Consider the following 15,409-nt stretch of genomic DNA (forward strand, 5'->3'; position numbering starts at 1 on the left):
CTGGTGACTGTAACACCAAGCTTGCTGGGATGCTGCTACAGCTGCAGGATGCTCTGGAGGGCACAGGATGGGGTATCCAGCAGCAGGGCCAGCAGAACTGCTGCACACACCCCTGGCAGCACAGTCAGCTCCCTCTGGGTACTGAGCCTATGGGAGCCACGAGAGGCCATTTCACACCCAGACAAGATACTGCTGGGAAAATAATCAGCAGGGTGACATTTTGCATTTCTAAGCTAATTCCATGTTTCTTATCAGTTTGCTTAACCTCTGTTTTGGCCCTGGAGGAGGTCATTTAGTTTCTCCATGCCTTGGGAGCTTGCAAAGCATGGGCAGGGCAGGGCTGGCACTGCCTAGCACACCACAGCAGCTTCCCACAGGCTGAACCACATAAAAAACTTGAACATTTTTTAAGGCATTGTGTGAGAGCACAGGTAATATGTCAATGTTGATATGTAAACCAGATTTAAAGTTGCCATGTAATTTGAAATCTTTTACTTGTTTGGCTTGAAGGAGAGAAAAGATGATATTCATTTATCAGCTGAAACAATAGATGTCCTGAGAGCTGCTTCTCATGAATGAGAGCTGAACAAATCCAAAGGAACCTGAAGTGGGCTTGGGGTTGGGAGATATTTGTATCTTAAAGAACAAACAAAATCCTTCTGAATAACTAGATGTGATATTCCCCTGGTGAGGGTCAGAGCACAGGACAGTGTAGGAATCAAATACAACCTGTGGTTTAGGAGGGACATGACAGGAGAGGAGGTGGGAGTTAGAGGGCTCTTACCCTCAGGGAGAACAAAATGAGCTTCTAGAATTGGTGGTGGACCAAAAGTAGAGCAGATAAATGGAAAGTGCTGCCCTCAGAAACCAAGAGGTATGTTATATGGCCATAATTTCATAGGAAATAGCACTTTTCTGACTGCAAAGCAGAAACTTTGAGCTCAGTTTAGACACAGAGTCTCTGATAAATAGCTTTTGTAAAAATAGCACAAGACAATAAAGGTCTATTGTTTATAACATGAAGTAGTTTTCAGGCTACAGATCTCTCCTTTAAATAACACACAATTATTGCTGAGGTGACATATCAACAGCAGCATGGGCATTTTTTTTCAGCAAGCATTTGCCAATAAATTTAGCAAAAGCATGAGACTCACCTACAATTTTTTAGTAAGTATACATGTGATGGTAATCCTCTCTTCTTTATTTTCAGAGGAAGTTTATTTATGTGTGTCACAACATTTGAGAATTACCTACATAAGTGTTTTAACGACCTGCTGAAAATCAGCTCACATTAAATATTGTCAGGTTCCCTAGTTAAATATTTAGGTATTTCCTAATTTTTACACACCTTCAATCACAAAGGGTTTTTCCTTTACCCATGTGCTAACACATACACCGGTCTAAGTCCAAGTTATGCAGTGTTACAAAACAGCATCTGCCCCCTCAGCCACTGTGTCCTGCTCCCTTCTTGGCCTCAAGGATCAGAGTTCAGTGCAGATTCCAATTCAGGGATTCCACACAGTCCTACACAGAGTAGGCCAGCTTGAATATTTAGTAGATTATTAGCACAAGGGGAAAAAAGCAAAAAGGAGATCTAAAGGACAAAGTCTTGTCTGAAGCCTTACAGTGAAAATTCATTTTATCAGAAAGCAACTTACTCATGCTGTCTGCCTGCCTGCTATTTCCAATGGCTTGCAAATGCAATTCTGTGAGCTCTGTATTTCAGAATCAGACACTCATCAGCCCTTTATATAATCTGCTTTGCAGAATCTAACAGCTCCCTCTGTGCAATGCAGCAATCAGCCAAGTGGTTTGGGGAAGATCTGACATTAGAATGCCCTGTCTATTCCCAAGGTGAGATCCATATCTATATCAGTATCTGCTCTCAGCATTCTTCAATACAGTCTGACACCCTGGCTCAGGAACAGTATTTATCAAGAGGCAATGAGGCAGTCTGAGGAGTCAGACAACCATTCTGCTTCATTGACAAAAATTACAAGATATCGGTTCTTGAAATCCATTCCTTTCTTCCTAGCCACATAATCATCAGCCTCTTCTCCCTTCAAACTGTTCTTTCAGATCTCCTTTCCTTTCTCTGAACCTCTTGTCCTTGACAGGCTGCATCCCCACAGGAACCTGGTTCCTGGGCATATCTACAAAGAACATTCTTAGCACAGCCAGCCTTCCCTTCCCCCACACCCTGCCAGTGATGACAACCATGATTACCTGCCTCCACACTTCTTCCAACATCCACTTTTTACCTCCTACCCCCTCCAAAGGAGGGAATTATTTTGCATACATCATTTTGCAAATTCACATGTTCACAGTCTTTAAAGCCTTCCCCAGAGGCACACTCTTTTTGAAAGCTGAGCACACTCTGGGCAGCTGAATTAATACAGCTTAATACAGAGGTCTGCCCTTTGCTCACCCCACTTGCTGCTTTGCCTTTCTCTTGTACTCAGTATTGGGAGATTTGATTTGATTACACTCAGCTCATCTGTTTATACAGCAATTTCCATAACAGGACCCTGAAATGGGAGTTTGATCCAGAGTTAATCGAAATACAATCTACTTAGAGGCTAAGCAGCACAGCTTTAACTACTGTCTGCATCTTGTAGCTCCATCCCTTCTTAAATATCTGCTAAATAAATCTGACACAATTCCCAAATCAAAGATTACTATTTGGGAGGAAATATTTAAGACCTTAGCTGTGTTCCTAATGACTGGCCATACGTGAGCAGCCAAACAGATGACATGGGGTCATTCTGACATTCTAGTTCATATGTATGCTTCTGTGCTTTTTTAAAAAAAGATATGCCTTGATTTGTCAGAGCCATGAATGCCAGGAAGCAGAGGCTCAGCTGCCTGGAAGGCCACATGCTCACCACAGAACAGTGCACCTTGCCAGGGATTATTATTAGGCACATGAAGAAATTAAACTAATGACACTGGTGTCACTCACAGCTCACCTTGATCATCTGGGTACAGTTAGCAGCTGACTCCCCTGCTGTACACTCCAGAGGGGGAAGGATGCCAGCCTCACTGAAGGCCTTGCTCATGTCATTACACTTGGAAAGTTCTGGTTCAGACACCGTGCACCACCGGACTCGCTCCAGGCCGAGAGCTGCAAACACAGCACCAAGAGAAAATATCACAAAACCCATCTGAGCTTTTGTAACAGAGCTTACCATGTAGAGACAAACGTTCATTCTGCTTTTCCCCCCAAACAGAAAAAAATCAGGGCTCAATTCACTGTGAGTGCTTAGAGGTGATTCCCACTTTCATTCCAATTAACATGAATACTGAAATTTTTTTGGACTGACCACAAGATTAGACTCAGATACTGAAATCCAGTGGCATTTGTTTCTGACATAAGAAATACAGGTACCATGGAATAGGTCAGGGCATCCAGACTATTTTAAACACCTTGTAGAATACACCATCGTTACCAAATTAAAACCATGTGAAACTATTACTTAAAATGACATGCTACAAAACCAAAGGGACTGTCCAAAGACAACTCAGGTCTTGAGTATTGCTAGTTAGTATCTGGAGTCCTGCATCAGCCCTTATTGGTCTGCATTAAAAAAGCAACCTTAGGTGCTCAAAAGCCTTGCCACTAGGCTTGTTATGAACACTAGAAAAGTAAACTTGGCCCTTCAAAACAGTCTTTCATAAGAGATCATAACCACAGTCAGGAAAAGGGGAGGGCAGAGCCATGAATGAGAAGACTGAAGTTGAGTAGTGGAGATTTCCATTAATTAGCAAAGAAAGGTGCCTTTCAGCAGCCCCAAACCTCACCCTCCTAAGTGCCAAAGCTACAAACACTTGGTTGCTTTTGTGGGGAGAGGTCACCGTGCACAGACAGTGCGGTGAAATGGAAACGCAGGCGTGGGACAAACAGGCCCGGTCATTTTCGTCAGCACGGACACAATATTCCACTGCTTGTCTACAATTTCCATTTTTAAGCTGGAGTCTGCTGTAAACCATTTATCATGTGGTTTTCTAATACCTCCAAGTGGCCCTCTACTTCCCCCCCAGTGCCACGGAGCTGAGATGCCACATCTGACTGTGCAAGCTAAAAATGACTCCGCCAGTGCCCGACAGTGCTCCCTGCACATCTTCTGACTTCCTGGCTGCAGACTAAACAAGGCTGTTGATGCCTAAAGATCCAACAGTAAAACACTGGGTTTGGCTTGCTGCTCCTCTGTGACACACAGCCAAATCTACTGCTGTCAACAAATACTAAGTCAGACTTGGAAAGCTTACAGGAAGTTTTCGTGGCAGCATATGCCAGCAAAGGGAGAAACAACTGCCCACCTCTGAGCTGCAGGAATTCTGAGAACCAAGAGGGTTGGGAGAAAGCTACAACAGGTCATGGTAAAAATACACCTCACAAAAACTTAATGCTTGTACTACCTCATCTGTCGGGGTAAAATTTTCATAATTAATTCCTTGGGAGTGGAAGAAAAATCCTGGTTTTCATTTTGGGGTTTTCTTTTTATAAACATAAGCAAAAAGAAATTAAAGTGTGGACTCAGCCTCTCAGTGTGCATGTATGCTAAGTGCCATTTTTCAGGCTCAGCATTCTGATTTTACATACAGACACACAGGGGGTAAAGCATAAAAGTACGAAAAAATCATCAGCCATACACCTGAAACATAAAGTCCTTTTAGCTCTATATTTCAGCCAAAATAGTGAAACAGCATGAATTCACTGGTTTTTTCTCACTCATCAAAACCAAGGCTTTATTGGTCACTTTCCAAATTGTTGAATTTTGTTGTTAGAGGAAAGTCAGATCTGGGCAATATCCTAGCTCCTTCCTTACAAGTTAGCCCATCTGAAATAGACTTGAGCACAAAAAAGGCCTGCAGTTAGCCTCTCTTCCTACTGCCAAAGAAAACCAGCTTAAAACATCAGGTCAGTGTCTGAGCCCAAGTTTATTCTCAATTTTGGCTCTTCTGTATATTGGTAGATATACATATAAAGCTTAAAATGACAGAAGCTGGCAACTTCCAATTGAAACATGCTCAGAATCCTAATAGAGCCATAACTACCACTGACAAACATCCCAATAACTCCTCAAAGTAATGGTACTACATTGTGCAACATCAAATGGCTATTTATACAGCTACTACTACAGTATCAAGAGCTTTCAACAGAAAAAAATGGGGAAAAAATTAACTAGGATCATTTGTTTTCTGAAGAACTGAAGAGTGCTTCAGAAACAGTGCCTACACCTCTGGTGAAATTGAAAGCACTCACCAATACAATTTGGGAGTGACAGGAAAAAGCCAACACATTGCACAGAGCATGAGAAGTGAAATAAAGTAATTATTTCTATTTTTACAAAGTAAGTGTCATAGAACTACTCATTATTGTGAAAAACAGACACCACTCAACAAGAAATTGATTCAGTGCTGGGGAAACACAACATTTGACACCAATGAGTCAAGATATATACATGGTGTTCAATACAGCCTTTTCTCTGCTTTTCTATCACTTCCTTCTGTTTATTTTCCTGGCCATATGAGATTGGCTCTGAAGTGGTTCTAATTTCCTTCTGCTCTCTCGCATCACACAGAGTTCCCATGGCACAGCAAAAGCTTTTGGAGGACACTTACCAGCATGAAAGAAGAGAAGATAGAAAACACTTCTGGAGCTCTTCATGGTGAAAATTTTGTGATCTGCGATTTTTTCAGCCTTCAGAACTCCCAGAGATCAAGGCTCCTGCAAGAGTGCTCTCTCCAGCCTGGTCTTAGGTGAAAATCAGCTGCATCCACTTGCTGATGCACTCTGTTCAACAACAAGCCCTGCTCACCTCGGCAGGCGTCACCTCGTAATAACCACAGGAAAAGAAAGCATTCCTCTCCTCACACTGCCTGTACACTTGGAAAAAAACATCAGACCTAGAAATTGCAACATATCTGAGGCACCAATGAGGTCGCTACTGCCTTGGCACCACCCACAGAGTTCATTCAATAAACGGCTTCACACCGGCACACAGGGGTGGGGCAGGGCTGTTGAACCACATCCTCACTGAGATCCGTGCATTCCCTATAGCTGGGGCTCAGAGAGCAGGAGGAGATTCAAGGTGAGCAGTTTATCTGGCAGAGTAGACAGTTACTTGATGCCACATTCTCAGCATTGTCACAAATTGCTTAAAGCCATCATCAGAAGCCCAGGCTCTTACAACAGCAAAGCCTGTACACTCTACAGGTGGTACAGCACATGCTAAGTGCACATCTCCTGAAATTTAATAGCAATTGCTATAAAACAGCTGAATAATTCTGACTTATTTTAAGGTTTAAGAAAAGGCCCAGGAAGGATTCTCTCTCAGAAAATCAAAACTGCTGACAGTAGATCTGTTAAAAGCTGCTGTGAATTTTAGTGTAACCTTCACAGAGCAACCCTCATTTGTGCTGCCCTTTTATTAATTTTTTATTATTCAATGAACTGCAGCTGCATGTAACACTTTGTTTAGATAAAAGCTGCTCAGAAACAGAAGGGCTGTGTGGTGTGAGTCCTCACACCCAGGGAGGGCATGAGCCACTCAGCTCTGTGCATCCCCCCCAGCCTGTATGGCTGGGAGTGTGGCAGGATCCTCCAGCACTCATCACCTACCTGACTGCAGGTGGGCAGGATGCTAGCTCTAACTCTCACTAGCACCTGTAAGACAACAGCTGAGTCAATTAATTGGTATTTCAAGTTTAGAATTTAAAAAGAGTATAAAATGATCCCTCCAGACTTTCTTCCCAAACAAAACCTTACGGCTGAACTCTGATTCTTGGCTCCTTAGACAATCTGGAATTAATCGTCCCTTTGTTGTCTTAAGTGTTAAAGAATAACCCAATACCACTGGAGTATTTCCAAATGTTCTCAAGGACCCATTGCTCAGATCCTTCCTGTGCCCTTCCTACTGGCCAGATTAACATCTGAAGCCCTCTCTCCCTGATGTTTGCAGTAGGGCTTACATTTATATACAGATGACAAGACCGACAGTCCTAGTATCAGTTGCTTAAGACTGCAAGGGCAGGATTAGTAAAACATGAGTCTGGTCCCAGGGCTCTCCTGTGGATCCTCTATGGGAATGGTTCAGAAGGCAGAGGAGCAGCCTTTTTACACAGGAGATCTGTTCTAAACACAGTCCCCTCAACCACACGAGCACAGTTTGCCAGAATTTAGATAATTTTCCTATTTCATTCTTAACTCTGAGTATCTGTGCTTTAAGGAGATATTAAATTTCTTAACCTAGTTTTCAGCACAATTCAGCAAAAAATAATATAACTTACAATAATAATAGAGGGTAACAAATACTTCATCAAGCATGTGTCTGTATAGCAATTACAAATAGTTGGGTTATCAGGCAAGAAGAAAGCCCACTATGCCTTCACTGGGCCAGCAAGAGTGGTAATACATCAGTGTAATGCCACCTGGATTTCCTAATTACTCTAGTTGTTAAATTAGAAGCCTTTAGCAAAATACACGTATTGCAAAACATAACTCTAAAATACAGAAAAGTGCACCGAAGAATCAAAAGATATATTAGCACCTGATGCTGGAAAAATGAGACCCAGAGAAAATCTTAGTACAAAACCCTACCAATTACACAAGATAGGACAACAAGGAGTACCAGGGCTCTCAGAATCAACTTTTCTGCCAGTGTTCAAAGGTAACATTGGAAACAAACAAAACTAAAAATGCAAAGCAAATACTCCAGAGTCCTGTGGGATTTCTTGATCCAAGACTTGTTTTCACTCCCTCATGACAACTGTGCAAGGTAACTGCTGTGGACTTCAGTCAGAGTGGAGTGTTTGGTGACACCTGGCTACTATAGGACAAGTGCCTGGGGGCAAAGCTACTCAGACACTTCAACATATGAAACAGCAATTCCTCACAGACCTCCTCAGCTAAACAGGCTCTTTCTGATGGGTTAAAAAAAGAGGTGAAAAGAAGGGTACACAATACAGAGATCTCAGATGTATTTGCAGACTTGATAAAGATTCATATCCTTCTGGGACTTTTTTAGATTAACTCTTTTAAGATGTCTCAGAAGACACCTCAAACAATCAGTCACTTTCAAAGAAGGAGACAACAGTACACTTCTAGTTGCCTTAAAAATTTATGACATTATTTATCAAAAGCTGCATCATTAATCCAGTACACCACGCACTTTCATGGGCAGGAATTCACAGAAAGGCAGCACACCTGATTTCCCAGATCTTGAAAACCAGAAACTCTGCTGGGGCATGCACCAGCAGCTTTAACTATCCTGTAAGCTGCACTAGCATCCCATGTAACATCAGCAATAATTGCGTCATAAGTTTAAATCTGATTTTAATGCAGTAACTTCAGTAGCCCCGGTGTGGCCACCAATGTTTCTCTAACACCTGATTTTTGTTTACAGTCTTGGTCAATTATTCTAAAGTGCTACAACGCTTGTATTTATCATAATTAAAAACACACTTGACAAATATATTGTACAATAAAGTTTATTAGCTGTTCTCCTCTTTCTAACAAATGGAATGGATAGTGTTGATAATTCTTTACAAACCAAGGCTGATTTGGTTGTGTGACTGCCCCATGACTGCCATAAGTACATCCCTCTAAAAAACAATCAGTTGCAAACAAGCAATGGCAGGTACCAAATAATATGGGAATTCAAGAATTTCATTATTGAAGGTTTTGGTACAACGTATTCATAACATTCAGCACAGAAGTTTGTGCATTGCAAATGGAAGATCTTGTGCCTGTGCAATCCGAGACGAACACGTACAGAAAAAAAATATATTGTTGGCTCTGAATTCTCCCTTTGGTTAAGACATGCATATTACAAAGGGGACGGGGAAGACAAACACCCGGAATTGCGTAGAAAAGAGGAGAACTTGCATGTATTTTTTTCTTGTACTAATATTCCCTGGACTTCATGCCCAGCCATCACAGCCCATTTGATTTTTCCGTGATTAAGGAAGGTAAATTCTAATTTGGTTTTTTATTTTTATTCAAAACAAAAAGCTAGGAGTAGGTGGTAAAAGAAAAATATATATTTTATATATATATATTTATACGTGTGCGCAACTATGTAAAGAAAATAATTCCCATAGTTACAGAGTTTAGTTAAAGAAAGTTTAATATATATATATTTATTATAACAAAATAGGCAGTTATTGTGGGTAAAATAGTCATTAAAATCTGACCCCTAAGAACACACACATTTTTAGGCTATGAATCATTCTCTCATTGCCCTAATGACCATCTCTGCAGCTGTTTTCTGAATTACTGCCAATGCAAATTTGGCATTCCTCTGAAAAATACAAGGTTTCCTAGCACCTAAACATATTTTTAGGCTCAAAAAGTGTGATGACCATTATCTATAAAGAATTTCTGCAACACACTATAAATAGTGTTTCATGAGGAAGATTAAAAACATTACACATCTTTGTCCCTAGCAATTTTATTGGCAAAAAATGAAAAAATAGATTATAAGAATATACGTATGAAATTATGAAAATGAATATCCCTTTAGGAGTAGTAATGGGACTTAATGAAAATGCTAACTCAAAATTTAAAAGTTTCTTTCTAACTGCCTGGAAAGAAAAAAAGATACCGTGACAATAGGATTGAACTCAGAAAATAAAACCTGAAATTGATTGCCCTGACCAAACCATGCTATTAAAGTTAAGCGTGCAAAGTTACTCATAATTTACAACTTCCTTGAATACTTTTCTTTCAATTGTTATGAAATTTTAAAAGAATGTCTATAAAGCTTTTTTGAAAAATCTTTGAAAGTTACTTTCCCTTAAACATTAAGGAATTTTACCCAGCAATTCCCTCCCACCCCCACCCTAAACTAATAGCTGGTCAGGCCATTCCACTGTCATGTTCGAAAAATGGCAAACCAACAACACACAATAATACAAATTATTTAAACTAAGAGAGACACCAAATGTAAAGCATTATGGGAACTGCAGAATGTGATGGTTAGGGTATGAACCACGCTGGAAAGAACTAGAGGCAGGCTCCACTGGAAGGGCTTAAGAGTCGTCAGATGTAGTAGGTGATGTCAGTTAGAAAATGAAAAATAAAAATCTGTTTTCATAATTTTTCCTTTGCTGGAACCCAGATGTAAGGACCAGACTGTTCCTCTATGATCTGTTTCACTTGGTTGTAGATTTCTTCCAGAGTGTCTCCCTGGACAATAGCTGCAAAACATAATGTGGCAATCAGCAATCATCCCTCCTCGTTCCGTGCAGGAGCCAGGCTGCTGCTTGCCCTCAGAGTGGCAGGAGGATTTCTGACTGCTGCAGGAACAGACACCCTTGGACACTCCTGGTTTCAGTGCTGGACTGAAGCACAGAGTGCTACTGCAGGACACACAAAGCACTTCCTTGGGGACAGGGAACTTCCACTGTCCTACCAAGTATATACATACAACTGAGGGGTTTTTCAACCTTTTCCTAGCTACATGTTCCAATTTGTCTGAGTCAATTCACATCCCCCAGTATTATTTTTGGCCCAACTTTCATTTGTGTTTCTAACACAAAGCAAGACAGTGCAGGGCTGTGTCCTCACAGGCTGGTGAACTCCTCAGCTCTATCCTGAAGCCGCACAGCAAGGCAGGCTGACCTCGAGATGTCTACCCAGCTCTACCTTTGCTTTTGGCTAAAAAAAGGAGGAACTCATGGAGTTTGTTGTCCAGACAAGAGATTCCTGTTTTATAGACAAGATGCTTCCTTATACAGTTTTAAGTGCAATCTATACTCATTTCCTATAGAGTTGGTTGATGTATTTTTGCCAAGGCTAGAAATTAACTAGAAATGAGCCAATATGGATGTGTTCTGACATATCAGAATAAAATATGGTCTGGTTAAAATGAAGATAAAGTTTGAGCTGTTCTTACCAACACTTCAGCCTGGAAGAGCAATCACTGTGAGATAGCAACTTATTTTTAATTAGTGTCACAATCTCAGCGTCAATAATCCAAGAAGTAAAGTTTAGCATGAAAGACAGTTTTGGAGGCAGGTCAGACTCACTCTTCTGTGCATTAATAGAGTAGTGCTGCTTCTGAGCTTTGCTTTCATGTAAATTAGATCCCTTTTAATCCTACCATTCCATTCTTGTCTCTTAAAAACCTTCTCCTCATCTGCAGCTCAGTGCTGTACTGCCTGTGGGAGGAGGCTGCTCCATTGTTATAGGCCAAGTATAATGTTCACAACACAACAGTGCACGAGAAAGAATTAGAAATGTCTTTGCAAGGCAAATAGGCCATAAGCTTCAGCATCTTCTCTCCAGCTAAGTTCAACCACACCTCTTCCAAACCTCAGTAACCTCAAAGCTGAAGTAGGATGTGCTTTTCATGTACTGCAGTGTAAAGTTTAAGTCTGTGGAAACAGAACCTGCTGATGAAGTTGGAAAATGGCAGAAAGTCCTAAGAGTTTTCAAAACCTAAATTAAGCTCCCAGTAAATTTTTGTTTATTTTTATATTAAATTAACTGATCAAAGTGAAATCAATGTAGAGATACTAAGATGGCTCTATACCTCCAAGTAATCACAGATCATCTGAAAAACAAAGCTCACTACCTCAGTGGTTAGGCAAGTACTACTTTTACAGCAAGCCATAAAATTTCAGCTCTGGAAAGTGAGCAGTGACAAGCAGAACACACCTGTGAAGTGTTCAGTAAATTCTTGCTCCAGTTTCGTGGCTCTCTCAAATGTCTTCTTGGCTTGCTCTTCCGTTAAGCGTTTATTCATTTCCCTGAAAGTGCAAATATTATAGCTCTTTTAAACCAATACAAAATACTTGGAGTCTTTAAGGTTTTAAACTGTTGTTTGAATATTAATCCTAATAAAAGGATTAAACCCCAAAGACTCCAAGCAAAGACTGTAGTGGAAATGAGCTGTTCTGGCATTATGTTGCACGGAATTTAACACAATGACATTTGTTTTCAAGCACTTTAGTTTGGATAAGAAGCCCCATCTTAAAGTCCCTAAAAATTAAACTCAGGGAGTTAAATATTATTTAAAACACAAACATTACAATTGTCTGCATATAACTTGCAGTTGGCTTTTCAAATACAACAGTCTCAAACAATTTAGCCTGAGGTACTTTACTTTTACTCACATGATATTTTCCACTGTTTTGGGCTTAATAAAAATGGAGATTGGGTACAGCTGGGCAATCTGCAACCTTTTGATCGCATTACCAGAAACATCAAGAATGCAATGTTTACCCTAAAAAGTGAGAAAGGAAAATGGCACTAAGCAAAGTTTAAGTTACAAGTAGCATAGCATAATAATTTAGAAGAGAAAACATGTCTCCACTGAAACCAAGAAAATGAGAGTATTTGCATCAACGATACTGTGATTTCACCATTTGGCACAAGGTCCCCCAATCTCCTCTGCTGGATCCCACATCATTTGAGATGTTCCTGACCCTTCTTCCTTCATTCCTTTCTTCATCACAGCTTGCAGCCCAATCAGCAATGCAGAACTGTACAGTGGAACAGCTAGACTTCAACCACACCACCAACATTTTTTATTTTTCTTTGTTTTGGTACTAATTTGAGGATGCTTTAGGGAGGTGGCCATGTCACAAATGTGATTTAGAGAAGAGCCAGATGACTTAACTGGCATACCTGAGGGAGTGCCCACCCCTGCTGGCAGGGAAATCTGCCACCATATTCAGGTGGAACTGCAGAAAAGCCCTCTCCTCGCCCAGGTACCAGCCAGTAAAAATACCACATTGGAGATGGTGAACGCAATTTATTTGTGTTGATTTATCATTCGTCTCTTGAGAAACAAATATAACTTGACCATTCCTTGGGCAGCTGGAAGACAGTGTGGTAAAGCTGCCTTCCTCCCCCTCTCTATTCTCCCACTAAAAAGAATTTTCCAGCTTCATCTCAAAGGCTCCTCCTGTTCTCAGCTCCTTTCATCTAAGATATGCTCATTTCCACTTCACACATTTTTATCTCTTTCCTTTCTGAGTAGCATAGGATTAATTTTGCAGACTGTCATTTTAGAAAGGTACAGGGGAAGAGGAACAGAAAACCACTCCTGGGTGACTACATTAAAGAAAAACTTTTTCTTTATCAGGACACCAATGTGCATTGCAGAAATCTGTGAGCCAGGATAAAAATCCACAAGTACCATATAACCAAAGGTTACTCATATCATACAACACTATTCCTGAACTCCTGGGAGATCATTACTGGAAGAATGTCTGAAATTACTGACATGCTTCTGCTTCCTGGCAGAAGAAATAACTAGGATCATTTACATTTGGTCTCTTTTCCAACAAAATCAGAATTTTACTTCAGGAATTTTTGAAGAGAAGTGTTCTTCCCACATGAACAATATGTATGTCTCTTTGCTTTCAGCTGATGGTAGCTGTTTTCCAGATCCAGTCCATGGGTCTGGATGCCAACTGGTAACATTTAAAAAGGTGTCTGTATGTCCTAGCAGAGTATTTTACATGTGCTAATCTGTCCACATCTTTAAATGTGGCACATGCTCCAAGAACTGATAATTAAGAGCATTATTTGAAAAAGAAAAAAGGACCAAGTAAAACACTATTTGCTGTGTTTGGCCCAACAATTTAACCCAGGAGCTAAAGGGTGGAGGGCTAGAGAGCCAGCACAGTACCTGTACTGGACCTTATGGGGTATAACCATGACAGTTTATTCCAAATCAACAATGAATGTGCATTAACTGTGGCCTCGAGACACAGAGATTTGCAAACTGCTGATGATTCCAAAGGAAAGAGGATATGAAAATTCTTTTCAAGTGAAGATTTGAAAGACAAGGAAAAGAAACACAAGTACATTGTGCTACAAGCATGTTTTCATCCAGGGAAGCTACTTTGCTCTTTGCACAGTGCATCTAGATTAATATTTCATATATTTTAGTTCCTCAGTTGCACTGCATCTGATTGAGAAGCACCACATAGCAGCCAGTTCTATAACTGAACAAAAAGAAACATCAGAAAGCATCTTTAGCTGTGTCCATTGTGGGTAAGGAAATGAGAGAGACAGGGATCAGCTGGAAGCATGGGCAAATGAACACAACTGAAGGCTATTTTAGGAATACTGTTTCTGGTTCTTTTGGGGTAATAGCAGTCACTTCTGTTCTGTCATCTCCTAAACTGACTGCAGATAACTTGGAAATGATCTTTTGTATCCCAGCAATAAAACCCACTGAAAAGACTCATCTTTTCAGCAAGATGGAAAAGAATACAAGGATGGGAATAGTTTCAGATCAACCAGATTGCAGCCCTGTCATGATTTTGAAGTTACAGTTCTGAAGGATAGGCCATTGTTTCCAGAAAAACAATGTCAGTTGCAACTAAGAAATTGCTGCATCTACCCAAAGTCCCATGGTGCCTGTGCAAGAGATTTGACTGCATGGAGACATGTGCTAATACTTTGTTCTTCGTGTCCATTTATGAAAGATTCATAGCAATTTTGTACCTTACTAATCCCAACAGATGGACAGAAGAACAGAGTCAATTTCAGGTCCAGAATGGAACTGAAGGATTGTATTTGTGCTACCAAGTAAAGCGACTGCCAACAGATTTATAATGTCTAAGCTATTCAATAATTTCATCATTTAACTACAAATGATTGTTTCACAGCTTTGTTCAGCTTCCAATACAAAATACTGTTCATTTACTTGAACAATTCTGTAATTAATATTATTTTCTTTCCTTTTCTCACTCTATCCCATGGGGCCAGGTTCCATTCTATATGGTGACAAAGACAGGAGAAAAACATCATTTGCCCCACAGAATCTTACCGTGTTTGCCCTGGTTTTGCGTCCAGTAAATTCAGTTGCCAGAAATAGCAATACTCACCCGTTTGGTCAAAATGGACTACAGAGTCAGCAGCAGAACATCAACTCAACATGGAACATTTGCAAAAAAATTTTCACCACATGATTTTCTTTAAGACAAGCACCTTATTCTCAGAAATACACTTCCCTTTTCCCACTTTTTTTTTTTCAGACAGATCAAGTCAAATTCAGTAATACTTTAGAAATAATTAGAATTTGCAATAAATAGTTCATTCAAATCACTTTGGGATAGAAACAGTAAGGTTAATATTCAAAATATATGGGTATAGAAAAAAATACTTATAAAATTGAATTCTTTACATTTACTCTCTTCTATTTATTAGCTAAAACCAGGAGGTGCCCAAAGAATAACATTTACTGAAGTTTTCTTTTGCATGGGTCTATGTCAACAGGATCCTCATATTAATTAACTGCACCAGCACTACTCTTCATTAGTTAATGATCTGTGTATGTGAGCTAGGCTAATTAGCCTATAATTGAAGTTATTTCTTCTGTATTCTCTTTAAATGAGAGGGTTTACAACATTATGGTTGCTTTTTTTCCACAATTTAATCTTT

The 15,409-nt window shown here is 40.1% G+C and overlaps 2 protein-coding genes across 3 annotated transcripts in view; both read right to left on the reverse strand.

The window, feature by feature from the left end:
- Positions 1-6,025, reverse strand: part of LOC102034476 (melanotransferrin) — a 19,469-nt gene extending 13,444 nt beyond the window's left edge. Inside the window, exons 1-2 of one of the 2 annotated variants that reach the window (XM_005427988.2) lie at positions 5,626-6,025; positions 2,970-3,124 (exon numbers count right to left, since the gene is read on the reverse strand). In XM_005427988.2, coding sequence (XP_005428045.1) covers positions 2,970-3,124; positions 5,626-5,671 — 201 coding nt within the window. In that variant the 5' untranslated portion in view covers positions 5,672-6,025. Of the gene's footprint in view, positions 1-2,969; positions 3,192-5,625 lie in introns of those variants that run through there. The other variant, XM_031062793.1, reaches the window with a different exon arrangement.
- Positions 6,026-8,477: 2,452 nt separating this feature from the next.
- DLG1 (discs large MAGUK scaffold protein 1) overlaps positions 8,478-15,409 on the reverse strand; it is a 115,597-nt gene continuing 108,665 nt past the window's right edge. The window contains exons 20-22 of the mRNA XM_031062795.1: positions 12,124-12,233; positions 11,666-11,757; positions 8,478-10,203 (exon numbers count right to left, since the gene is read on the reverse strand). Coding sequence (XP_030918655.1) covers positions 10,097-10,203; positions 11,666-11,757; positions 12,124-12,233 — 309 coding nt within the window. The 3' untranslated portion in view covers positions 8,478-10,096. The remainder of the gene's footprint in view (positions 10,204-11,665; positions 11,758-12,123; positions 12,234-15,409) is intronic.

The sequence above is a fragment of the Geospiza fortis genome, unplaced genomic scaffold, assembly GCF_000277835.1.
Source record: "Geospiza fortis unplaced genomic scaffold, GeoFor_1.0 scaffold19, whole genome shotgun sequence".
Classification (NCBI taxonomy): Eukaryota; Metazoa; Chordata; class Aves; order Passeriformes; family Thraupidae; genus Geospiza; species Geospiza fortis.